The 25,939-nt window shown below is 40.6% G+C and overlaps 2 protein-coding genes across 3 annotated transcripts in view; one reads left to right on the top strand and one right to left on the bottom strand.

Annotated features, from left to right (window-relative positions):
* Positions 1-25,939, bottom strand: part of LOC122682197 (tubulin alpha-1C chain-like) — a 1,110,822-nt gene that overhangs the window by 245,347 nt on the left and 839,536 nt on the right. The gene's annotated exons all lie outside the window — the stretch shown is intronic.
* The window catches only part of LIMA1 (LIM domain and actin binding 1), a 91,371-nt gene that overhangs the window by 29,934 nt on the left and 35,498 nt on the right, over positions 1-25,939 (top strand). For both annotated transcript variants that reach the window (XM_043884767.1, XM_043884774.1), the window contains exons 2-4: positions 2,553-2,694; positions 14,428-14,473; positions 24,609-25,073. In XM_043884767.1, the coding sequence (XP_043740702.1) occupies positions 2,576-2,694; positions 14,428-14,473; positions 24,609-25,073 (630 nt within the window). In that variant the 5' untranslated portion in view covers positions 2,553-2,575. The remainder of the gene's footprint in view (positions 1-2,552; positions 2,695-14,427; positions 14,474-24,608; positions 25,074-25,939) is intronic.

The raw sequence follows: 25,939 nt of genomic DNA on the forward strand, positions 1-25,939 counted from the left end.
CTCAGCAACCTGTTACCAGAGGGCTTCACCAGGTGGCAGTAGTGGTAAAGAACCTGCCTGCCAATGCAGGAGACATAAGAGACTCAGGTTTGATCCCTGGGTCAGGAAGATCCCCTGGAGAAGGGCATGACAACCCACTCCAGTATCCCTCCCTGGAGAATCCCATGGACAGAAGAGCCCACTGGGCTACAGTCCATGGGATTGCAAAGAATCAAACATGACTGAAGTGACTTAGCATGCACACAACCTGGTACCAGAGTCTATCAAAAATCATGTACTGATTATCACCTTTATATGTTTCACAGGATGCTAATCACATTGCTAGGAAGTAATAGTGTGCTTCTATGAAGATGTGGTCAGGGTGGAGCCACCTCATTCCTTGAGTGTGAAGTGTGCTTATCCTAGCATTATACCAAGGTAGTTGTTCTGACTTGGCCTTCTGGCTGAGAGCAATCAAAACCACAGAATTAGACTTGGGAATTAAAATCCTTTTACTTTTTCACACTAAGTCCCTCAAGTAATTAATGCTTTTCCTTTTATCATGAACAAATATGAGAACATAATCTTTTGTATTTTTTAATTTAGAATTGATCCCTTTAGAATTGATATCATTTATATGTATAGTTACACTGGGGAAGCATAATTATACCAAATAATGTCTTAAAGTGTTGGCCAGTGTTTCCTGATGTGTTTTAAAGGGTCATTGTTGTGGTTTTACATAATTATGTTTAGCTGAATACACAGCTGTGTCTTTTTCTTGTTAGAGAAAGGACTGACACTGTCTGGTAGGTCTGTCAGTTACAAACTGAAAAGCAGATAGATGAATATCATATATCAAGATTATTTGATACATGTAGGATTATTTCAGAGAATATGTATAGAATTAAGATTATTTTATCCAGGGAGAAGAGGTAATACAAAAAAACTAAATTTATTGCTTACTTATTCTATGTCAGGGTCTGTTTTTCTTTGTCTTATTTATTTCTCAAGAAGATACTATGGGGGAAAAAAAAAGATACTATGAAGTGAGACTTCCCTGGTGGTCCATTGGCTGAGACTCTGTGCTCCTAAGGCTGGGGTCCCAGGTTCAATCCCTGGTCAGGGAACTTGACCCATGTGCCACAACTAAGAGTTTGCATGCCACAGCTAAAAGATCCTCTGTGCACTGCTAAGACCTGGTGCAGCCAACTAAATAAATAAAGATAAATACTTTTCTAAAAAGGTACTATGGAGTAAGTACTATTGTTATGGATAAGAAATCTAACTTTTATTGAAGGACACACAGCTTTAAGTGATGGGGCCAACACTCCCATTTAAGTGCATGTGTCTCTGATACCAGAGCTCCTTACCATAGGAGGGTTCTATGTTGCCCTCCAACATGGGAATTTATACAAACAAATAAACAAAAACAACAAAACTAGCATTGTTTTCAGATAAGGCTTTAGTGGGGAGTATAGGGACTACTTGTGGAAAAGTAGTGTGGTCTTTTGGGGCTGCTTATCACTTTGCATCACAGAACTTTTAGTGTGAAATGGAAGCCCACGTTGCTTGGTTATAGATACAGTGTTCTGCTGTTGTCAAGCAGTACCTGATGAATCATACATTCTACCAGATCAGTTATGTTATGTGGTTGTCAAAAGAGCTGCAAGTAGTACTTTCATCTATATTGTTCACTCTTCAAATAAGGAAACTATTGACTCATTTCTAATCTCACCTCTTTTGGACAAAGGTTGGGACTCCTTTGATAATTACTAGAGCAAAACCAAATAATCTAGTTAATGGATAGGGTCTAGGTGATGTCAAGAGCGTGACTTTATGGTATTTTTTGACTTGAAGCCAATACTAATATACTTAAATGTTCTTGATACTATAATATGACTAGTATTTAAAATATATTATCTCCTTCAATCCACATCAAAAACCCTACAAAGGGGTAAGTATTCTCATTTTTCACTGAGGTAACTAAAACTGAAAATATTATATGATTTGTTCAAGGTTACAGAATTATGATTTCACTTGAAGTCTATCTTGCCTTTAAGCCTGTGCTCTTTATATTATTCAGTGCTGTATCTGTAGCTCTTTCCCTAATAACAGGTGGTCAGTGCTTGTGCAAAGCTTGGGAAAAGAAGGCAGCCAAAAGAAACTTGGATGTAGGTAGAACCTAATTTGGACCTGACTCTGCAGAGATGCCAGTTGTACTTCCCCTGGGATGTAACTCAGAAGAGTGGAACATTTCACTCCAAAATGTGACTTTGGAACAGACTTAAGTTCAGGGAAAGGCCAATTGATGTTTGCACAGTGGGGTCAGTCATAAAATGATGCAAACTGAAAGGGACCTTAGAGATCACCTGATCTAACCTTCTCATTTTACAGGAAACTACAACCCCAATTCAATCATCTGATCTAGGTTACAGTTTTTGAGAGAACCGGTAGAGGAATACAGCCTGCTGCTCCAGGGCTCTCTGCCCTCACTTATACCACACTGTTGCCACTCGTTGGATGCTGGAGAACTCTCTTCTGTGTCTAATATTCTGACTTTCTTTATCACATAGGTATTTCAGTATCTGTAGACAAGATGGAACCAACTCCATTTAACAGACGGCAATGGACTTCTCTATCGTTGAGGGTTACAGCCAAAGAACTTTCTCTTGTCAACAAGAACAACTCATCGGCCATTGTAGAAATATTCTCCAAGTAAGTGCTGATCCTGGCCCAAAAGGACCATCTGTCTTGAGCAAACATCACCACCTGTCAGGGAGATCGCTAAAGAAAGGACATGTTGTCTAATGACTTTCTGGAGCACCTTCTGGATTTTAAGTACCACACAAGATTCTGTGACAAAGGAAGATGATAATAATCAGGAGATACATTCTCTGTACTCTAATTTTTGTTCAGTTTGGGCAAGAAAGAGATGTAAACACAGAAGAGAATTAATGAAACACCTAGTTATTAATCACAATGTTAGCAAGTCCAAAATGAATGGGAGTAAGGACTAGATATAGGATAAGAGAGAGTGTGTGACTACCATGGATAGAAGCTGGTCAGGAAGGCTTTCTGGTTGAGGTGAGGGTGTTTTTTTTGTTTGTTTTTTGGGTTTTTCTGAGATAAGTTTTGAGGCAGGTTTTTAGTTGAAGGGAGTGTTAGGTGCACTCTATGCCTACATTGTCTAATAGGGTAGCCACTACATATAAGGCTATTTAAATTAATTAAATTAAATTAGATTCATTTAAATTAATTTCAATTAATTAAAATTAAATTACAGTTAAAATTCAGTTCATCAGCTGCACTAGCCACATTTCAATTGCCCAGTGGCTATGTGTAGCAGGTGGCTACCACACTGGATATTGCTGAAACATTTCACCATTGCATAAGGTTCTGTTGACCAGGGTAAACTCTGTAGGCAGACTGCAGTCTACTGGCTGCCTATTTTAGTAAATAAAGGTTTATTGGAATACAGCCATGTCTTTTTGTGGATTGTCTGTGGCAGCTTTTGTGCCACAACAGCAGAGTTAAAGCAGAGACCGTATGGCCCTCAAAGTCTAAAATATTTACTATCTGGCACTTTAAGAAAAAGTTTGTTGACCCCTGCTCTGGACTATGGGTTTTTTGATATGAGGGCCCCTTTCCTGCGTATTTTATATTCCTAATGTGTAACATGGCAATTAGAACATACTAAGCACTCAGCAAATGTTGAGGGAATGGTATAAGTTAGTAAGATGGTAAGCACATTAACTTCACTCAACTAGAGATGCCATGCAGCTTAGGGAAGATGGTACGTTTACCTCACTAAGTAGAATTTCTTACTTTATAGGAGATACATTTAAAAGAAGGAAGATAGGAAAGATTTAAAGAAAGTGATTGTGGGAGCTATAGCCAGAGTACAGCTAAACACCAGTAGGAAGTTTCTGTGATCTACTATTGTCACCTTTTTTTCAATGACAAATCCATCAACCACTTGCTCTGTGGAAAACACTGCCCTTCCAACCTGTTCACTGTGGGTATTGCTTAATGTGGGATAGAGAGAGGGGGAGAGTGCATAGCCCTTTCCCCTTCTGTGTTATGCATTTTATATTGCTGTAAATTTATGTCAAACTTATATTCTTATCAAAAAGAAAAGAAAATCAATAAAGATATTGCAGAAAAAAGGATCCAGATCTGAAAAACTATTAAGACTTAACTCCTACCTCAAGGAATATAACAGTATAGTTTAGTATAATTTATATTAGTAGTAATTTATATTAGTAGAAGTCCTCAAACTTCCTTCATTTTAAGACTCATGTGAGATACTTGTTAATAATATGGTGTTCCAATTATCTATTGCTGAATGGAAAAAAAAGTCCCTAAAATTTAGTGGCTTAAAATAATAATAACATTTATTTTGCTGTGAGTCTCCAGTTAGGGCAGGGCTTGCCTCCGTTCCCTTCACCATCCTCGGTGTCTCAGAACTGGGGCCATAGTCATCTAAAGGCTTACTCACTTGTAAATCAGGTGGTTGATGCTGGCAGTCATCTGGACTCTCAGCTGGGGCCATAATCAGAATACCCGCATGTGGCTTTTCCATGTGGCTGCTTGTCTGGGTTTCAAGGGCAACCAGAGAGGGAAGGAAGGAGGGAACAAAGAAGGAAGGGAGTCAGGATAGGGGTTATGTAGCCTTTTATGACCCACCCTCAGAAGTTATACAGTATCACTCTTACCACATTATCTTCATTAGGACTGAGTCATTAAGGCTGGCTCATATTCAGAGGGAGGGGAATTTGACTCTACCTTTTGGTGGGAGAAATGTCAGAGATTTGGAGGGACATATTTTAAGCCATCCAATATAGCTTCTCGACTCCTCCCTTAAAAATTCTGATTCGATGTATCTGTGATGGGCCCCAAGAATTTGTGTTTTTAACAAGTGTAGTCTAGTGATTTTTAACTTCAGAGAAGTTTAAGAAGCACTGATAATGGAAGAGATGGACTTGTGAACTTGAACATAAAGTAGAACAAATAAGGGTTATTTGTTCAAGTAAAGGTTCAAGCAAAGGGTCATGGACGCTGAATGTGAATAAAGGAAATAGGAAAGCAAGCAGTTGAGCATGAAGAAATACAGAAGGGAAAAGGGATTGGTACAGTAGTTAGGGCCAGATGATGGAAGGCCTTGAATACCATGCTGAGTTTGGGATTTAGTTAGATAAACAGCAGAAACAATGGAAGGTTTTTATGACTAGGCTTGTATTTAGAAAGATGCTCTGGCAACAATGTAAAAGGTATATTGGAAAGGTGACAGACTGATAGCATGGAGACAAGTTCTGAGATTCTCTTGAGAACCCAAGTGAAAGTTATTGAGGGTGGGGGGCAGGAGGAGTGGAAAGGAAGGGGAGGATTTGAGACAGTGTTGAGATATGATTAATGGGATTTGGAAACTCTCTGTTCTGCAGAGAAACTTCACATTCTTGCCCTTTTCACCCTCCCAGCCCCACCTCTCTTTCACTGAACTTGGTTTTCCCTTGACATGCATTCTATCTGAGTCATGCCTGTTTTTTTTTTGTGCATGCTACCCTGAAATTTTCTGGGACCAGGAGTCAGGGATGCTATCTCTCCGCTACTGTTTCCCATCCATTGTTTGGTTTGTGGTTTTTTTTTTTTCCTGCCTTGTTCTGAAGTTCTAAGCCTGTGCTTTGAGCTTACATCTAACCATAGTATCCTTATCCTCCCCATCATGGCAGCGTGCCAAGCTCCTTGCCTTCATGGGGGACCCTAGCTTCCCACTTCATTTTCTTTTCAGTATTTCTCAACACATTGGATGAGGCAGATCTTCCTTGTACAGGATGCTCATCATCTTGCCTTCCTCCAAATGCTAGTAATTCCCCATGATATGGTGACAGCAAAAAAAATGGGGAGGGTAAACCCCAATAAGACCCCCACACATTTCCAAATGTCTGCTGGGGCCATTAATGCCCCCAGTGTAGAATCACCAACCCACATAAATGACGTGTCTGATAGTATGGACTCATCATTTCTTCATTTCTCATTTATTTACTCATTTATTAATAATGCACCATGTGGCTTGTGGGATCTTAGTTCCCTGACCAGGGATTAAACCCACGCCACAGCAGTGAACGCACTGAGTCCTAACCACTGGACTGCCAGGAAATTCCTGTGGACTCATTTCTTAATCTTCCATATGTCTTCAATCTGCTCATTGTCTCCCATGCCCCATATCTAGTCCCCAACCTTATCACCCAGAATCTGTCTCTGAAATATGTGTTTGGAAAACCCACTTTCTAATTAGAGCCTCCTGTCCTACCTATTCTGCTTTCTTATTCCCACTGAGCTTGCTCTTTGGCCAAACTGGAATACCCAGGCCATGATTGTTGGTCCCTTTCCTGGCTTCACTTCCTTCCCTGCCTAACTCGGTCAGTCACTTTAGTTAAACTTTCACCTTTCCTCAGTTCCCATCCCAGGGTTTTATTCTGTCATCATTCATTTCAGACAAGATAGAGAATCTGGGTCCTGTAGTAGCACTGATAAGAGGAAGTTGAAAAAAGTTGCTCATTTTAGGGGCTTCTTAATCTTGCAGAGAGAAAATACAAAGGGCCCTTAGAGGCCACCTTCTCACAGCCTAGCAGGGTGACTGTCTTTTCACCACAACGTTTAAGGGCAAATGGCAGTTATGCAAAATTGTAAATCCTGAACCCATTAATCAGAATCTGTGTGCCAGGTACTATGGTAGATTCTTGATGGAAATTGATATTATTTCTAATCCTAATAAAAACTATATGAGGAAGGACCTGATCCCTGTTTTATGGTTGAGAACACTGAGGTGTAGAGAGTTAACCTGCCCCCAAGTTAATATTTTGTGTCTGTCTAGTACTTTTCTTCTGATGCATAGATCCTACTATTGAACTGATTTTGAAGGATGAAGAGAATTTTATTTGGTAGGCTGGGAGGATGGTGGTGATGTGGCAGAGGAAGAAGAGTCATAGGAAGTAAGGCACAGAAATGGGAAAGAGCATGGGGCGTGATGTGCGTTTAAGACAGTGAAAACCAGAGAATCAGCCTGGATTTCTTCTCCAGGTTTCAAACTTGGCAGAGCCATATTGCTGATACTGCTTAAGGCTTCGAGGATTCACTCACAGTAGGTTCCCAAAGCAGATTGCAGGACTGTTTTCCACAAAGTGTACATTAATTTCTACTTCTAACACTACTGACCTCATTTTCTCTTATTTTGAAACAGTCTCTCTTAAAGAATTCTAATCCTCTAATTAGAATTAGTAAATGGAATTTAGAATTAGTAAATCCCATACAAGTTTAGTTAAGAGACCCTAGGAAACCTTTGGAGGTTCGTGATCAGAGGCTAGTATAAAAATGTTATTTGGGGAAATCTTCATCTGGCCGCTCTTTATAAGATTAGCTGGGCTTTACTTTCTAAGTGTTAATAATGTTTCACATGAATATGTACATAAGAGTCATTTTTGTAGCATCATAGCTTATGTCTCATGACTGCTTTATAACTCCAGATTGATTTCTTTTATTAAGCCTCTGTACTATCTAAAGCATTAAATCTGAATAAGGAGGATGCTCTTGATGAGTCAGTTTGAACAGCCAGCTTTCGTTTCACTCACCAATGACTTCAGCATGAAAGAATCCTTTTCTTGATTAAAAGTTGACTCTTTTAGTAGAATTTGGTTTCTTGGTTCTCTTTAACTTATTTTTTTAATTAATTAATTTATTTTCTTTTTTTTTGGCTATGCTGGGTCTTCGTTGCTGCATGGGCTTTTCCTCTAGTTGCAATGAGCGAGGGCTTTCTCTCTAGCTGCGGTGCACAGGCTTCTCTTGTTGCAGAGCACAGGCTCTAGGTGCTTGGGCTTCGGTGGTTGTGGCTCGCATGCTCTAGAGAACAGGCTCAATGGTTGTAGCACACCAACTTAGTCTTTCTGAGGCTTGTGGGATCATCATGGATCAGGGATTGAACCCATGTCTCCTGCATTGGAGACACCCCTAGCCATCAGGGAAGCCCATGACTCATATGAAGGGAATCTAGCCCGGTGGTTTTCAAACTATCCTAATTGAGTTCTTTAGAGGAACTTCAGAGGTCAGTTCTGGGAAGACAGGAAGATCTAAAGGACCAAGCATGTGACCTTTCACCCCAGAGGTCCTGCTTTGATCCCTTTAATATGTGAGGTTCTAAGTTATCATTGGGAAAGAGGATTCTCCAGCAAAAAGAACTACTGATCTGGCTAACCTTTGTCCCATTCCTCTGACAAATAAGGAACTTGAGGTCCAGCATTTATGATGAAAGATCACACCCAAGATAGTGGCAAAGCTTAATCCAGGACGCTTAATCCCCCCACCACCATGCCTCCCCTCCTGTCCCTGCTCCTCCCACTCTTGTTATAACTTTACCCGTTCCATAGACCCAAGAAAGAACAGGTTTATATTTAGTTTTCCTTCCATTATTAAGAAAAACATTGACCCTCAGATCTCTACTTCTTTGCTTCACTGTACTATTGTAGTGGTGAAATTGTTCCAGAAGAAAATGCATTGCCTAAAACTTGGGAATTTCCATTTTCCTTTTTTTTTTTTTTGGCTCAGTGAGACCTTTCCTCTATTTGAGGGCATACAAGCAAAAGAGTCATGGCTCAGGAACTCCGTTCTCTGGCCTTAGAAAAGTTTGAGACAGTTATTACTCCCCAGATAATTTTAGTATCTCCATCAGCTGCCTGCCTCGCAGCTGAGCATTAATAAGCAGTTGCAAGATTAAATTCTGTATGTGAAGAGGAGACTGGAGGACAAGAAAATCTAGGAAGGGAAGAGGGATAAGCTTTTAATTATAGAAATCTCATGACAAATATTTTTTCCCTCAGATTTGAATCTTTTAAAATGCCTTTTCCCTCCCCATCAGAGACCTTCACATTTTGTGTCAGAATAATGCTAGTTGCTCTGAGCATATTTGAGGGAAATCTAAAGCCTGAATCCTAATTTAACATTGAATTCAGAAGTATTGTACCTCAACATCTCTTAGCATTCAAAGTGTCAAAATGTAAAAATACCAAGGACCTTACTTGGAAGAAAGCAGTGGTATGGAACCTTTCTCTCTGAGTGTCCACTGTTTAGCAAGTACTTCATTACAAATAAAGGGTGGTGATATTTGAGTGTGAGTTTCAAAACACAATTCAAGACTGCCATTGGCATATACACCTATGTCTTACAGATGTCTCAATGCTAAAAGAATAGGACTAAAGATGAAGACTATTTTGATCTTTCTTTAAATCTGTGTTTCTATTAAGACAGTAAAGGGAAGGGAAACTCTGAGTTTATTTATCCAATTAACCACGGTGTAAATTGTTCTCCTTGCCTTGGAGAACAATTGACCAAGAATCAACCTGTCTGGTGATTGGGCTCTGGCTTTCATATATTGTACTATATTGCTGTAATATACTGTAGATTATTACCCAAGGAGGGTGGAAACACAAGTTCAAGGCCAACTTTAAGTTCCTTTCTAACTCTAATCTGCTGTGTTTCTGCATTTCTATTTTTAGGGACTCTCAGATACATTTCACTTTTCACGTTCAGATACTTTAGTACAAGTGGGGAAAAAAAATACACAGGGCCATTCACCAAAGTACTATTTGTAATGATAGATAACTGTAAACAATCCAAATGTCCATTAAAAGGACTATGGGTTAATAAATTATAATGGTAGAGGATTGCCAGGGTTACCAAAGACTTCTGTGTTGCTTAGAAAAGCTATCTAAAACATATTGAGGAGATGTTTGTTAGCCTTCATCTTTGATGACCTCTTGCCTCTTTTTCCCACATGTTTTCTTCCCTTAGCTTCTTTGGAAGTCTCTTGTTTTTCCTCCTACCTCTGTTCCTTCTCTATTCTCTAATAGAGAATGAGAACCTCGTCTTCATGTTCTGACTGCTAATTGTTAGCATCTCCAGGACTGAGTTCTGAGCCTTTTCTTCATTGCACATTCTTCATAGATGATATCATACACTTATACAGCTTTCATACCATCTGTGGACAGACAAGTCCTAAATTTATATTGTTCATTCAGATCTCTCTTTCCAGCTCTAGAACATGTGTCTAATCACTGTCACCACCAAGGGGATGTTTTGGTTAGCATGGCTAACACACAACTCTTCATCCTCCCCGTCCCCAACTTTGCTCCTCCGTCCATTGACTCAGCTGTTGAAAACTTGGGAATCATTCTTGACTTGTTTCTCATTACCAGTCCTGTTGATTCGACTTCTGAAATATACCTCAAGTCTGTTCACTTTATCTCCAGTGCTCCCTCCCTGGACCTTCCAGCATCGTCTGTCACTATTGCCACCTCCATCCTGTACCCCGACTCCGGTCCATTCTCCACACAGCATCCAGTGCTCTTTTAAAAACATAGCTTGGGGACTTTTTCAGTTGTTCAGAGGTTTTTAAGACTCTTGCACTCTCTGGGGAACTAAGATCCCACGTGCTACTCAGCATAGCCAAAAAATAAAATAAAAACATAGCTTGGATTAATGACCATTCATTGTACCATTGACCATTCATTCATTGTACCTAAGATTACATTCAGAATTCTTAGCATAGCCTGCAAAGCCCTTGATGCCAGGCATCATCTCCTGACCTCTGCCTTTCTCAATGTGCTTCAGCAACATTGGAGTTCTTTGTGTATCTTATACATGGGAGACACTGTCTTGCCTTGGGGACTTTGTGTGTGCTCTTTTTCTATGCCTGGAATGCTTTTCTTGCTTTGTTTTGCCTGGCTGACTCCTGATCAAACTGCAGATTTCAGCCTAAAGGTCATTTCCTCAGCAAGGCTTTTCTTCACACACACACACACACACACACACACACACACACACACACACACACACACACACACACACACACACACACACACACACACACACACACACACACACACACACACACACACACACACACACACACACACACACACACACACACACACACACACACACACCACCCCACCCCACACCCGCCTTCTCAATTCAGTTCCTTTGTTAGGTTGTATAATACTCTGCCCGTCTTTGAAAGATTTATCACTATAGTATGTGCTTAACATTTAAACTATAAGCTGTCTGAGAGCAGGAACTATGCCTTTTTTTTTTATTATTTCTTTCACTACTTTTTCTCTAGTGCCTAGAACATACTTTTTTAAAAAATTTTTTGCCAGTGCCACTTGGCCTGTGGAGGCTTGTGCCATCTTAGTTTCCCAGTCAGGGATTGAACCAAGGCCATGGCAGTGAAAGTACCAAGTCCTAACCACTTGGCCACAAGGGTCCCTGGTGGCTCAGATGGCAAAGAATCTGCCTGCAATGCAGGAGACCCGGGTTCAATTCCTGGGTCAGGAAAATCCCTTGGAGAAGGGAATGGCGACCCACTCCAGTATTCTAGCCTGGGAAAAGCCCATGGACAGAGGACCCTGGTGGACTACAGTCCATGGGGTCAAAAAGACTGAGTGGCTAACACTTTCACTACTTCTTGAATGAAAACTCAAGCTGTTCTAAAATGGAGAAAAGTAGATGCAGTATAGTATGTATAATATTATTTGTTACAAATATGTTGCAAATACAGTATTATTTTAAATTTTTATATATTTTAGATGTTAATCTCTTGTCAGATATATAATTTTCAAATATTTTCTGGCATTTCATGGTTTGCCTTATTGAAAAAACTCTCTTTTCCCTGTTAGATGGTCTTGGCACCCTTGTCAAAATCCTTTGACCATATATGTGAGGTTTTATTTCTGGGCTCTCTATTCCACTCCATTGATCTATACGTCTGTCTTTATGCTGTTACCACACTCAATTTTTTAAAAAATTTTGGTAATATATACATAACATATAATTTACCATTTTAACCATTTTAAGTATGACATTTCAGTGGCATTTAGTCCATTCACACTGTGCAACTATGCTTTTGTTCTTTTTATAGCTGTGTAGTATTCCATTGCATGAATACATTATAATTTATTTACCGGTCCTGTGCTAATGGACATTCAGGTTGTTTTCAGTCATTTGCTATTACATTTAGTGCACTGACAAATCTAATGTAAAAGTTATTTTTGCTTATGTTAGTGTACCTATAAGATAAATTCTGGGAACAGAATTGGCAAGTTGTAACATTTATGCTTTTGTAATTTTTGTAAAATTGACAAAATGCCTTCCCTAGAGGTTTCATTTATTTACCCTCAGTGTATTAGCTTTTTTTTCCTTAAAAAAACATGTTTTTTCCTACTTAGATATGTTCTTAGTGTTGTTTGAATTTTTATTTTGAGGCTAAACATTCTTATTTTTTGTTTGAGTCATTTGATATTTTCTGTGAACTCTGTGTTTATGTTTATGCCCATTTTTCTATTAAGTTGCTTTTGTTGATTTCTTACTGATTTGTAAGAGTTCTTTGTGTTTTAGGAAAATTAGCCTTTTGTCTATAATATGTTTCAAATATCTCTCTAGCTTGTTATTTGACTTACAGCAGTTCTAATCCCATTTTTTTTCATAAGCTGTGGTCAGTGAAATCCCAATTGTTTTTGGAAGTTCTTTCACCCTACCCTTTAAGAAAACTCCGCTCAGTTTCAGAGTATTACTCAGTCTAGTGAATGAGACGCTGCTGCTGCTGCTGCTAAGTCGCGTCAGTCGTGTCCGATTCTGTGCAACCCCTTAGATGGCAGCCCACCAGGCTCCCCCATCCTTGGGATTCTCCAGGCAAGAACACTGGAATGGATTGCCATTTCCTTCTCCAGTGCATGAAAGTGAAAAGTGAAAGGGAAGTCGCTCAGTCGTGTCCGACTCTTAGCCACCCCATGGACTGCAGCCCACCAAGGCTCCTCCATCCATGGGATTTTCCAGGCAAGAGTGCTGGAGTGGGGTGCCATTACCTTCTCCGTGAGACACTGCTACCTGATTGTTAAACTTTAAGCGATAGTAGGAACTAGAGGAGACCTTAGAAATCCCCTCACGATCACTTAATTTTGTGGATGAGGCCCAAACAAGTTATATAACCCAGGTTATGTAGTAGGAAAGCAATGATGTTAAATCTAGGAGTTTCCTCTGGCTTCCATTTTGGGTTGGGTTGTTCTATTTAACACACACACTAAGGAAGTTCTGAGCTTGTGAAGGTATTTATGAGTTGAAAGTTAGTTTTGGTTAGGGAATGGACCCTTTCCCATATTGTTCTTTATCTTCTTGTCTCATCTCCTTTTCCCTGCCCAAATGCCTTGTAAATTCTGAAAGTCTGCCTTAAGGCAGGAACAAGTGACCCATTGACCAAGCCCTTTTCTAGGGTTGAGGGTTAGGTTGGTGAGTTGAAGGCCTGCAGGCCCAAGCAATCAAATCAGTAAGTTCCAGGCATGCAGGCCCCACATGGTGGGGATTCTTCTAGTGATAGTGCTGCCTCAGTGTTTGACTCAGAGGCTCTGAGGAAGCCCGGTTAAGACAGTTCTGAGTGGTCTGGAGATTTGCTGTGGGCCGCCTTCAAATGGAGGAAACCTGATCACCTCTGAAAAGCCCTGGGACTTCAGTTGTTCCTCACGAATCTTCTGAGCAAATAGTAAAAATGATAAAATAAAATGATTGAAAGTAATAATAAAATTAAAGGAATAAAATTATAGAAGCCTGTTTATCAACTCTAACATGCCATCGACTGTAGGCTGGGCCATTTTATGCATCACTAAAGAAAAAATACTGTTAATTAAAAGGACTAATGCTTGCTTAGCATAGATGCTTTTCTCACAAATCTCTCTTACACATAAATTAAAAAAAGGAAAACAATTTTTCTTTAAATGGCAAATTGAAGTGTATTCTCATTAAAGACATTTCAGTGGCATTTAAAGCATGTATAATACCTTCAAACATATTAAGTGAGCAAAAGTGACAGTACCAATAGTTTAGGCTAAATTTACACACGTACAGGCCATATGACTACTTCTCGATCATTTGGCCGACAAGAATTGTAAGATTTTAGAGGCATTAATGAGTGGGGAAAGTGCAACCTAGAGTTAATGTAATACTGTATCCTTTGACTAATTCCAAAGCATTTATATACATGGCTTTTTATACATTTTTATACATCATTTATTCTTCCCAGCATTATAGTAGATCGTTTTCTAGGTATGGAAAGAGGTTGACTTGCCCCAGATCACAGTAAGTGATGAAACTGACACTTAAAAACCCCAGGCTTTCTGCTGTCTCCATTTTCCCAGCGTTTGACCTCATTGTCTTGACTCTTTCTCTTAGAGCAGTTGACTGCAACAGTGCCGGAAGTGAGGGCTGCCCTGATTCTCTGCTTGTGATAGAGGTGACTGGTGATAATCCTTGGCAGAGATAGGTGTGCAGAAGTGGTTTTCTTGAAGTTTGAAAGTGTAAAAATTTAAGTTTAATTTGAGGACATTCTCTTTTCCCCCTCTCTTCTCTAAGGTACCAGAAAGCAGCGGAAGAAGCAAACATGGACAAGAAGAGAAGTGTAAGTATCTGGAAGCCCTGGGACATGTGGAACTTCGTGGTCACAGCTCATGTGGCCCAGCCACCTGCGGCCTCTGCAGGACCCTGGGTTCCGTGTCAGCTGAGCCGGGCCTTTGTGCCAGCTGGTCTCATTGGTGAACCATTTGCTCAGGAGAACTTGGCTCAGGTGCAAAGAATCTTATTTTTTTCCCTGAGGTTCTCCTTTGAGCCACTTTTTCTTTCCGAGTTGAGTGAAAGACAGAAGGCCAAGTACTTTGCTTGTGGGTATAAAATGGCTTACTGCTTCTGCTCAAATCAGGAGACAGGGCTTCCTAGGCCATTTCTTTTTTTCCAAATCAAACAACCAGAATGTCTCTCTGCATTTAAATGGTAGCAGCTGTGCAGCTGTTGTCATTCCCCTGGGTTCTTTGTTTAAAGCAAACTTCTTGACCCAGTCTAGTTAGCAAATTTCTTAGCAGCAGGATCCACCAAAGGCGAAAACCTCAGAACCAGCTCATACCCATCTGTACATTTGTACTTTCCCGCTGGCTAACTTCCAGTTGGGCTGGGTAGTGTATTTCTTTTGAAATCTTACTTGATTTCTTCATATGAGGGGAAAAGCCTCACATATTTGGGCAAGAATTCTTCATTTGTCTGGCATTACGAAAATATCCTCCTAGCAGTTTTCAGCACCTAACCTATTTAAATAAGTGCAAAGCATGCCTCTCTCACTTTGTTTTCTCTAAGGGGGCAATGCTGACTGGGTCCTTCACAATTTTCCTGTAATTCGAGAATGGAGCCCTTCTGGTGCACTGTAAGAAAACTTATCATCATTTCATTCAACTACTGGTTTTCTTTTCTTTCCTACTCTCTCTCTTGCTTGTTATTTTTCCCCTTTCTCTTTTCTTCATTCCTTTTTTCCTTTCACTCATTCATTTTAGCAAGTATTCAGAGTGCCCACTATATGCCCAGCACTGCTTTAGGCACTAATGCAGACTACATCTCTGCCACCATGGAATTTATATTCTGGTGGGAGAGACAGACAATAAAGATGTAGCAGGTATAAAACAAAATGAAGCAGGTAAGGGGGATGAGTGTAGTGGTCAGGGAGACATTTGAGCAGAGGTCTGAGTACAGGAGCTTGGGAGAAAAATAATTCAGGCAGAAGAGAAGAGCACATGAAAATGCCTCAAGGCAAGAACATCCTAAATGTATTTGAGGAATAGGAAGAGAAATGTCATGTCCAGTTGTTGTGAGGACATGGGCCTTAATTCTGATTAAATGGGGGCCTTTGAAGGGTTTGTGCAAAGGAGTAATGTGATCTGACTGAAATTTTAAAAAGAGGAGGAAGAGGTTAGAGGGACAGTAGCAGAAGCGTGAAGACCAATTACAAGACAATTGCAGTGATTTAGGCAAAAGATGATAATATATGGGACTGGAGTAGTAGCTATATGGGCTTCCCACATGGCTCAATGGGTGAAGAATCCACCTGCAGTGCAGGAGACATAAGAGATTGGGTTTAGTCCCTGAGTCAGGAAGATCCCCTGGAGGAGGGCATGGCAACTCACTCCAGTATTTTTGCCTGGAGAATCCCAAGGACAGAAGAGCCTGGCGGGCCACAGTTCATGGGTTGCAAAGAGTCAGACACAACTGAAGTGACTGAGCATAGCACAGCACACAGTACTTATATAGGTGATGAGAAGTGGTCAGGATTTATACTGAAGGTAGAGAGGAAGAATTGCAACAGTGCATTTGGCCCAAACACCAGGAAAAATGCCATTGAGATCAGGAAGGTGGCAGTAAAAACAAGTTTAGAGAAGGGAAAATATTTGTTAGAAGCTCAGTTTTAGACACGTTAAACGTAATTCTTTATTAAGACTTCCAAGTAGAGATGTCAAATAGGAGCTTGGATGTTCAAATCTGGAATTGGAAGAGATCCAGCCTGAAGATGAGATGTGTGTGTATCAAAGTGTCAGTGGTTTGTAAAGATAAGAAATGGATGAGATCACCTGGGATTGAGTGTAGCTAGAAAAGAGGTCTGAGTACTGAGCTAGGGGCACCTTGCCATTTAAAGGTTGGAGAGAGAAGGAAGAACCAGCAAAGGAGACTAAGAAGGAGCAGCTCGTGAGATGTAGTGAAAAAAAAAAAAAAGAATGGAGTACCGGATGTCCAGTGAAGAAGGTGTTTTCAAAAGGCAAATTATCGAGTCAGACACACAGATAGGCTAAGAATTGACAATCAGATTTGGCAACATGAAGATCATGGGTCACTTTGTGCTGTTTGGCAATGATGGGCTAAAGGCCTGATTGAACTCGGTTGTCCAATCAAGACAGTCGGATAACAAGTTGATACCACAAGTGGAGATGAACATTTATGGAGCATCTTTTATGTGTCAGGTCCTGAAAGCAATAAAAGGAACAAGATGTGGTCCCTGCCTTCAAGGAACTGCTTAGAGTTTGGAAAGTAGGATTTATTTTATTTATTTTTAAAATCAGATAGCATTCTTTTTTTTTTAATCTTTATTTATTTTATTTTTGGCTGCGCTGGATCTTTGTTGCAGCGTGCGGGCTTTTCTCTAATTGCAGCAAGTGGGGGCTACTCTCTAGTTGCAGTACTTAAGCTTCTCATTGCAGCGCCTTCTCTTGTTGCAAGGCATAGACTCTAGGCATATGGACTTCAGTAGTTGTGGCTTTCAGGCTTAGTTGCTCCCCGGCATGTGGAATCTTTGGACCAGGGATTGAATCTGTGTCCCCTGCATTGGCAGTTGAACTCCCAACCACTGGACCACCAGGGAAGTCCCAGAAAGTAGAATTTAGAATCTCAGTGTGGTAAGTACCATATTAAAGAAATATGCAAGGTGCTGGGGGAGAATTTAGGAAGAACTCATAACCTGGACTATGTCATGTCAAAGAAGACATCCCAAAAGAAGTGGTGTCTGACTGAGCCTGAAGGATGACTAGGAATTAGCTAAACAAGGAGGGCAAAGGAGTGGTAGAGGAAGCAGCAGGTGCCCAGTGTGGAGGCATAAGAGAACAGGCACATCTGACAGTAGAAAAAATAGTTGTCCCATTCACCAAGATGGAAAATTCAGGAAAAGAGTGAGGAGTGAAGGGAGGAGAGGGGAGACTTCAGCTTTAGACAATGATGAGTTTAAGATATCTGTAGGATTTCCAGGTAGAACTGATAGGTAAGGAGAGATATCTGGCTTGAGTTATAGGGTGTGAATCATCCATCTAAGTGGGTGAAAGACATCATCTATAGAAAAATATGTAAAGCGACTAAAGAAGATGACCTAAAAAGGCAGAATCTTGAGGGACCCCACCATATAAGGGAGGAACTAAGGAAGAGAAACCTGTTTAAAAAGAAAAACCTGAAGAATGTCTAGAAAAAAAATGGGAAGAAATCTAGGAAAAAGGGATGTCACAGAAACCATATAAGGAAGGAAATTTTTTAAAAGGGGGAGTGGTCAGTAACATCAGATGCTATAGAGAGATTGAATAAAAATAAAGAAGAAGTGTCCATTGCAATTGGCAGTTGAGGTAAAAGGGTGTGAGCAGGTGATTAAAGAAGAAACAATAAACAGAAAAAAAATTGCTTTACCTCACTAATAATCAATGAGATATAAATTTAAATAACTGTGAGATATAAATTGTAACCTAAACAGTAGGCAGATTTTTTTAATTGATAAAGTCTATTAGGCAATGCCTATTAAAATTTTGGATATGTTTAATACCCATTGATCCTGCAGTTCTGCTTGTAGGAATGATCATTGAGAAACACAAGTGAAACAAAATAAGTGTAAAATGATATTTATTGCAGGATTCTTTGTAATACTGAAATGTTTGAAATCATATATTCATCAGTGGGGAAATAGTAAATCATGGTATCTACATCCATTATAATAATATATCATATGTATAATATTATATCATATGGTTAAGATTTTATGTAACATGGAAAGGTATCAAAAGCACATTAATGATTAAAGCATTTATGTGCAGAATAGTAAGTATAGTATGATTTTGTAGAAAAAAAAGATAGAGTATAAAAATAAGGAAAAAGTTGAGAGCATGCGCAGCAAACTATTGACAATGGATTTCTTGGTTAGGAGGAGCAGAGGAGTCAAATAGAGAAAATTGAAGCATATATTCAAGGCTTATATATATATTCCTATACTGACTGTGACTCCCCCCCAAAATTAGTTTTTAAAAATACTTTTGTAATTGAGAAAAGTAATAAGTTAAAAATAAGATAAAGAAATGAAAATTGTAAAGAAGTAATTGGTGATCCTGATTTGTGCTAATTCAGAAGTGTTTTGGTAGTAGAATTAGAGGGAATGGAAAGTAGGTAGGAATAGCAACTAGAAAAGACTGTGCTTTCAAGACCCTTAACTGTGAAATGTGGGAGACAGCACTAGCTGGAAGAAAACAACATTGAAGATTGGTTACTTTTTTTTAACAAAAATGTTTTATTTTGAAATAATTTTGGATTTATAGTTAGAATTATTAGCTTAGTACAAAGAGCTCCCATAAAGCTCAGCCTACCTTTCCCTAGTGCTAGGATGTTCTATAACTATGGTACATTTATGAAAACTAAGAAATTAACTTTTGTGTAACCCTATAAGTTAAACTAGACTTTATTCAGATCTTACTAGTTTTTCCATTAATGACAGATGGTTGCTTTTAAGACCTACCAGACTTGTAAGAGGTCTAATTTCTCTCCTGGAGAACAGGGTGGAATGTATGTATAAATTTATAGCGGCAGCTGTCCAGGTGAAAGAATACTTATATTCTTGGAAAGCAAGATAGAGACACATTCAGGAGCAAGTGGGTAAATCTGTTTCTTTAGCAAATGCTGGGATCAGGTTACATGATAGCTTAGATTTCCAGATATTGAGCCCTTCTTTTCTCTTCCTCTTCCATTTGCATTTAGGACACAGAAACACAGATGATCAATACCACCACTAGTTGTATTTTCAGTTTCCTTTCAAGCCTGGGATATGCCACATCTTGAAATCTGTGCTATTTGGACAGTTGTCTCCATAATGACTGGCTGCCACTTTTCTGAGTAGCTCTTAGCCTAGAAATGTCTTCCCCTCCTTGGAAGCTGTGCATCCAAGTAGTCTGTATTTCTAGCCCACTGCTGTATCCTATCAGACATCGTCCTGCTTTTAAGATGAAGATTCCCCTGCCAAGATTTCAAACGTTAAAGCTCATTTGACCCCACCTCTTCATTTTGCGGGTGGTGTAACAGACCCAAAGAGAGGAAGGATTTATCCAAGGCCCCTTCCAAGGCGAATGTTCCTGCAGAAAGGACACTGTTGCATGTCCTGAGTGTGCCCGATCCTGTTTTAGGCAGCTGGTGATGATCCAGAGGCAGCACCCACAGAGATTCTCAGCCTTGCTGAGTAGGATGCTTTATGTCACTTTGAGAAAGGAGGCTGTGGTTGTCTTGCAACCACTGGGGCCCTTGAATACTTGTACCTTCATTGACTTCCCACTGCCTTATTCTGGGAAGATACTTGGTAAAATGTTAAAACCTCGATGCAAATGACATCAACTAAAATTTCACCTTATTTTGTACCCCTCCTCCACCACCTTACTCTGAAACAGTAGAGACTGTAGAGAGAGTAGAAAGAACAATAAGAGACTGTATCCCCAGTTCAGGATTTGAGAGATGACTGGATACTGTTTGTTGATCATGATTGTGAGGTGTGGCTGGAGGAGTGAGGAGGGCCACCATTTAATAATAGTCACCACTATTGGTCAAATACAACATACATGCTTTTATATAGTTGCATTTATTCTCCACAATAGCCCTGTATGGTAGTTTCCAGAAATTAGGAAACTTGCCCAGGGTCATTTGGCTGGATGAAGCTGGATTATATAAGCATTATATGCTCATTATAGGAAATACAGATACCATACGTAAAAGAGGTAAGTGATGGGGATTTGCTGTATAGCATAGGGAATTATGGGACTTCCCAGGTGGCGCTAGTGGTAAAGAACCCACCTGCCAATGCAGGAGACATAAGAGACATGGGTTTGATCCCCTGGTTGGGAAAATCCCCTGGAGGAGGGCATGGCAACCCACTCCAGTTTTCTTGCCTGGAGAATCCCATGGACAGAGGAGCCTGGTGGCTACAGCCCGTAAGGTCACAAAGAGTCGGACACGACTGAACCGACTTAGCACAGCACGGCACACGGGGAATTATGTTCAATATCTTGTCATAACCTATAATGGAATATAATCTAAGAAAAAAATCCCCGAATCACTTTGCCATATACCTGAAACTAACAACATTGTAAATCAACTGTACTTCAATTGAAAAAGAAAATAAAGAGAAGAAAATATATTCTCGTGCTCATTCTCAGCTGCTCAGTCGTGTCCAAGTCTTCGCAACACGGTGGACTGCAGTGCGCCAGGGTCCTCTGTCCATTGGATTTCCCAGACAAGAATACTGGAGTGGGTTGCCTGGCCTGTAGCCCACTGTCCAACGATAACCCAGGCTGCTTCCGTCCCGTACTCTTTTCACTGTGCTGCCCTATCTGCTTTCAATTCTTGCTTTTGTCCTGAGCCTTTTTGCTTCTCTTTCTTTCCCAGAAAGCCTACAGCCACTGCTTCTGCCCCATCTTTTCTTGTCCCAAGCTCTAAAGTCCTGGACAGCTAACATGACCCGGGTGGTGCTGCCAAGAATAATGACAGGGTCTGGGGCCTTCTGTGCTATCAGACCTCACAGCCCTGCCCTTCCCCTATTTATTTCCACCCCAGCACTTTTGAACTTGTAAAAGAACTCCTTTAATAAAATAGCACATTTACTCCTCTGTTAAAATGCCCCCCTAAGGGATGTCCTCTACCCAGGTCTTTGGGACGTTGCTGATACTCCATCACACAAATCCATTTCTTTCAGGTCATCACAAGTCAAGTGGAAATGACAACTTTCAAACCTTTTACAAGTAACATCAAAATTATTTTCTGTTCCATTGAAGCTTGTTTTATGTGACATGAAGATGAGGCATAATTTTATTTTTGTTTATTTATTTTTATTATACAATGAAAGCACATCTATTATTAAAAAAAAAAAGAAAGTATAATCCAAATGCCCATAAATCCATGATCCCCAGAGGCAACCTGTTAACACCGTGATGTCTTTTCTTCCAGACTACTCTTCTGTGTTTATATTTATAAACACATATGTGTATTATAGGACTTCCCCAGGAGCTTAGCAGTAAAGATTCCACCTGCAATACAGGAAGGGCAGGAGATGTGGGTTTGATACCTGGATTGGGAAGATTCCCTGGAGGAAAAAATGGCAACCCACTCCAGTATTCTTTGCTAAAAAAATTCCGTGGACAGAGGAGCCTGCTGGGCTACTGTCCATGGGGTTGCGAAGAGTCTGTCAGACACAACTGAGTGACTGAGTACAGTACATGTGTATTATAACATGAAATCATGCTGTCATTTTTTTTTTCTTCGTTTTTTTGGCCTTGCCACATGGCTTGTAGGATCTTAATTCCCCTCTGCTTAGTCGTGTCTGATTCTTTGTGACCCGGTGGACTGTAGCCCACCAGGCTCCTCTGTCCTTGGGGATTCTCCAAGGACAAGAATACTGGAGTGGGTTGCCATGCCCTCCTCCAGGGGATCTTCCCAACCAGGGAGCAAACCCAGGTCTTCCGTATTACAGGCAGATTCTTTACCGTCTGAGCCACCAGGGAAGCCCCAAAGTGAAAGTCTCTCTGTTGTGTCCAACTCTTTGTGACCCAGGCCAGAATTCTCCAGGCCAGAATACTGGAGTGGGTAGCTGTTCCCTTCTCCATGGGATCTTCCCAACCCAGGGATCGAGCCCAGCTCTTCTGCGTTGCAGGGGGATTCTTTACCAGCTGAGCCACCAGGGAAGCCCAAGAATACTGGAGTGGGTAGCCTATCCCTTCTCCAGTGGATCTTCCTGACCCAGGAATCAAGCCGGGGTCTTATGCATTGCAGGAAGATTTTTTACCAGCTGATCTACCAGGGAAGTTCCCCTACCAGGGATTGAACCCGGGCCCACTGCAGTGAAAGCCCCTAACCATTGTATCATCAGGGAATTCCCTGTGCTGTCTTATAATTAGCTATTTTCACTCAAAAGTGTCTTGTGAGCATCTTTTCATGTCAATAAATATACCTTAACCACATGTCTCTGAGAAAAGTAGTGTCCAGTTACCAAGGCAAAATGCCACTTTGATTCTCAGGGCTTCTGTTTGAGCAGGGCAGGGCAGGTGAAGTTGGAAACCCAGATGACTCATCCATTGTGTCTCAGGAGGGAGCCCAGAGCTGAGAGTGCTGCTGGCAATTAAGGTAGCATCAACTTCCAGACCTGTTTTTATTTTTTGAGACTTATTTGTTTATTTTATTTTTTGGCTTTTGTGGTGGGTCTTTGTTGCTGCACATGGACTTTCTCTATTTGCAGCAAGAGGGAGCAACTCTCTAGTGGTGCACACAGTTCTCATTGTGGCAGCTTCTCTTGTTGTGGAGCACAGGTTCTAGGCACTCGGTCTTTAGTAGTTGTGGTGTGTAGGCTAGTAGTTGTGGCGCATGGCCTTAGCTGCTTCAAGGCATGTGGGATCCTCCAGGACCAGGGATTGAACCCATGTCCCTTGCATTGCAAGGCAGATTCCTAACCATGGACCACCAGGGAAACCCCTGGACCTGTTTTTGTTTTGTTTCAACTTTTTATTTTGTAGTGGGGTAGAGCTGATTAACAAGGTTATGATGGTTTCAGGTAAACAGCAAAGGGACTCAGCCATGCATATGCATGGAGAATGGCAATAAGAATAGAACCCAACCTGTTTTTTAATTCTCTCTTTTCCAACAAGGAAACTTTTCATGTTGCTTTTATTTCTGACCCATATATGCTTCCCCCAATGAAGCATCTTGCCAGCTAAGATTTAAACACAAAAATCAAGCAAAGTTGTTCTTCGCTAAGTTTCTTTTTTCAAGTCTTGGTGTACTTGAAGTGGCTCTCATGGTGTATTCAGAAGAGTAATAAGGTGAGAGACTTAATTCCCAATATAGCTGCTAATCCTGTTTAATTCCCCAGAGTCTTTCAGTCCTAGGTGGTTTGTCCTTTCTTAGTTGAAAGACCCGTGAGTCTCAGACTGCAGGAATGGAGGGCAAGAAGGTATTGAAGTTTGTGCTTTGTTGGAAAGGTGCTGCTGCTTACTTTATTTGGGAGTGCTTTCAAAGTCTGGGACATTGAATTTTACTTCACCAAGCATGTCTCCTCTAATTATTACAGAACAACATGAACAATTTCCAGATTGTTTTCAATGTCTTATATGTATGAATTAATTGCAGTTTAACCCAGGTGAAAGAGAACTGTCTTAGATATGTGTCCTTCCATCAAGAGACGGAGGTAGTAGTGGTGTTTCATATGAAGCCTGACTATTTTGCAACCAAAAGGTCTGGAAAATAGTGAATTGTCTAACAGAATTTGTACATGACCAACATGTAGAGAAGAACGGGGCGGGGGGGTGGGGTGGAAGGATTCAGTTATTAAGTAAAAGTAAAATTTTTTCATGTAAATTATGTTACACATGATGATATATCACTTATGCAAATACATGTAAAAGTCTGGTGGTTGCTTTAAATTTCCACAAATAGTTTCAATTTTTTATGCTACTATCCACAATTATTGGTATTGTGTAGTGTAAGCTATACCGCATCTTTGTCTCATTTAAAAGAAAAAAACCCAGCAGGATTCACCACGTAATTTTGTGGCATGTAATAATGAAATTTTATTAGTATATATTTACAGGATTTAAAGTAACTGGTAATTTGCTTTTTCTTTCTGTTTTCCTCATTAATCTCTGGGTAAAAAATCCCTTGTCTCCAATGTAACTATCATTAGATCTGGTCTCTCCTTTCTTCTCATTTTGTCCTTATAAGGCTATCCTGTTTTATCACTTCCTGCTTTAGCTCCTGACTTTTTCTGTCTTCCCCTCTCCCTCTCCTGGGGTGGATGCTTTCTACATGTGGCAGGGCTGTAACTGTTCACAGCTGTCCGAGACGCCAGTGGAGCAGGAGCAGCTTGGAGTTTTAACTTTCATTTTACAAAGAACAACATGTTTGAAGGTTTCAGCAGGCAAGTTGTAACTGGCATTCACTTTTTGTTCTTCTAGAACACTGAAAATCTCCCCCAGCACTTTAGAAGGGGGAACCTGACTGCGTTAAGGAAGAAGTGGGAGAACCCAGTGCTGGGAGCCGACTCTCTCCCAGACTCAGTGCGAAACAGCAGCGCAGAGGTCAGGCACAGAGACGACCCTCCTCCCGCTGAAGTGGTGGGCAGCTCTGTCTCTGGGGTCCAGGCTGACCAAGAGGAGCAGGTCCAACCCAGACCTAAGACCAGATCGCCTCCTGAAGCTCCTACTAAGTACCCGCACCCCTGCATCAAGGACAGAGAGCATCTTAAAGACCCCTCAACAGAAAATAAAAAGATGGAAAATTGTCTGGGAGAATCCAGACATGAAGTGGCAAAACCCGAAATGAGTGAAAACGCAGAAACTGCAAACAAAATAGAGAAATACAATGTTCCGCTGAACAGGCTGAAGATGATGTTTGAGAAAGGTGAACCAACTCAAACCAAGGTAAGGATTGGGTGGGTTTAAAACTTGAAAAAAAGGCCAATTCAAGTAACTAAACAAAGCTTTTTTTCTAGTCTAGACTATTTGAGTGGTGGCGAGTACGTGATCAGTATGTCTTTTGATTCAAGTTAGACGAGTAGTTAATAAAAAGTCTCAGATGAATTATTTACAGAAATTCTAAGATTTGTGGGTCTGAGACCCAGGTTCACATGAAATTAAGTGCACACTGGGATTCAGGTCGATAACCTAGAAAGGAAGAGAGTTTGATGCCGTCTGGGTTATGTGTTTTCCTACGCTTGCCCTTTTAATTTGTCTTCCTGTGCCTTTTGTCATTTGTAGCTTTGGGGGGTGGAATTACTGCTGAATCTTTCTCTCTGCCTGGACACAGCTGCAGGCTGAGTGTTACGGCCAGAGTTTAACATTAAGACTGAGGCTTAGTTGTCTTCTTGCTAGCTGAATCCTTTCTCTTCTTAACTTCCTCATCTGTGCCTTCCAACAAATGTTTTCTATCAGCTAAAATCCTATCCAAGGAAAAATCAATGAAAATAGCCAGACTAGCTGTAGCCTTCAGGAGTTTTGACTTGCAAATGCACAGGGTTGCATTTTCCTACAACTGCTAATGAAATTTGATCCTTAGTGTGGAGTGCAGACGAGGTCCCCAGAGGGAATTACTTAACTAGAAAATGAGTTACATATGCTGGTGACTTACAACACAATCCAGGGGCCGCAGAGCTGGTCAGTTTTTCCAGTTTTCTCATACTTTCCTGCATATCTGGCTTTGTACATGGGGTTCGTTTGTTACAACAGTCATAATGAAATAAACAGATCTGATGGGGAGCAAAGCCGTCATTTACTCTAGATCACATCTA

This window comes from Cervus elaphus, chromosome 3, assembly GCF_910594005.1.
Source record: "Cervus elaphus chromosome 3, mCerEla1.1, whole genome shotgun sequence".
Classification (NCBI taxonomy): Eukaryota; Metazoa; Chordata; class Mammalia; order Artiodactyla; family Cervidae; genus Cervus; species Cervus elaphus.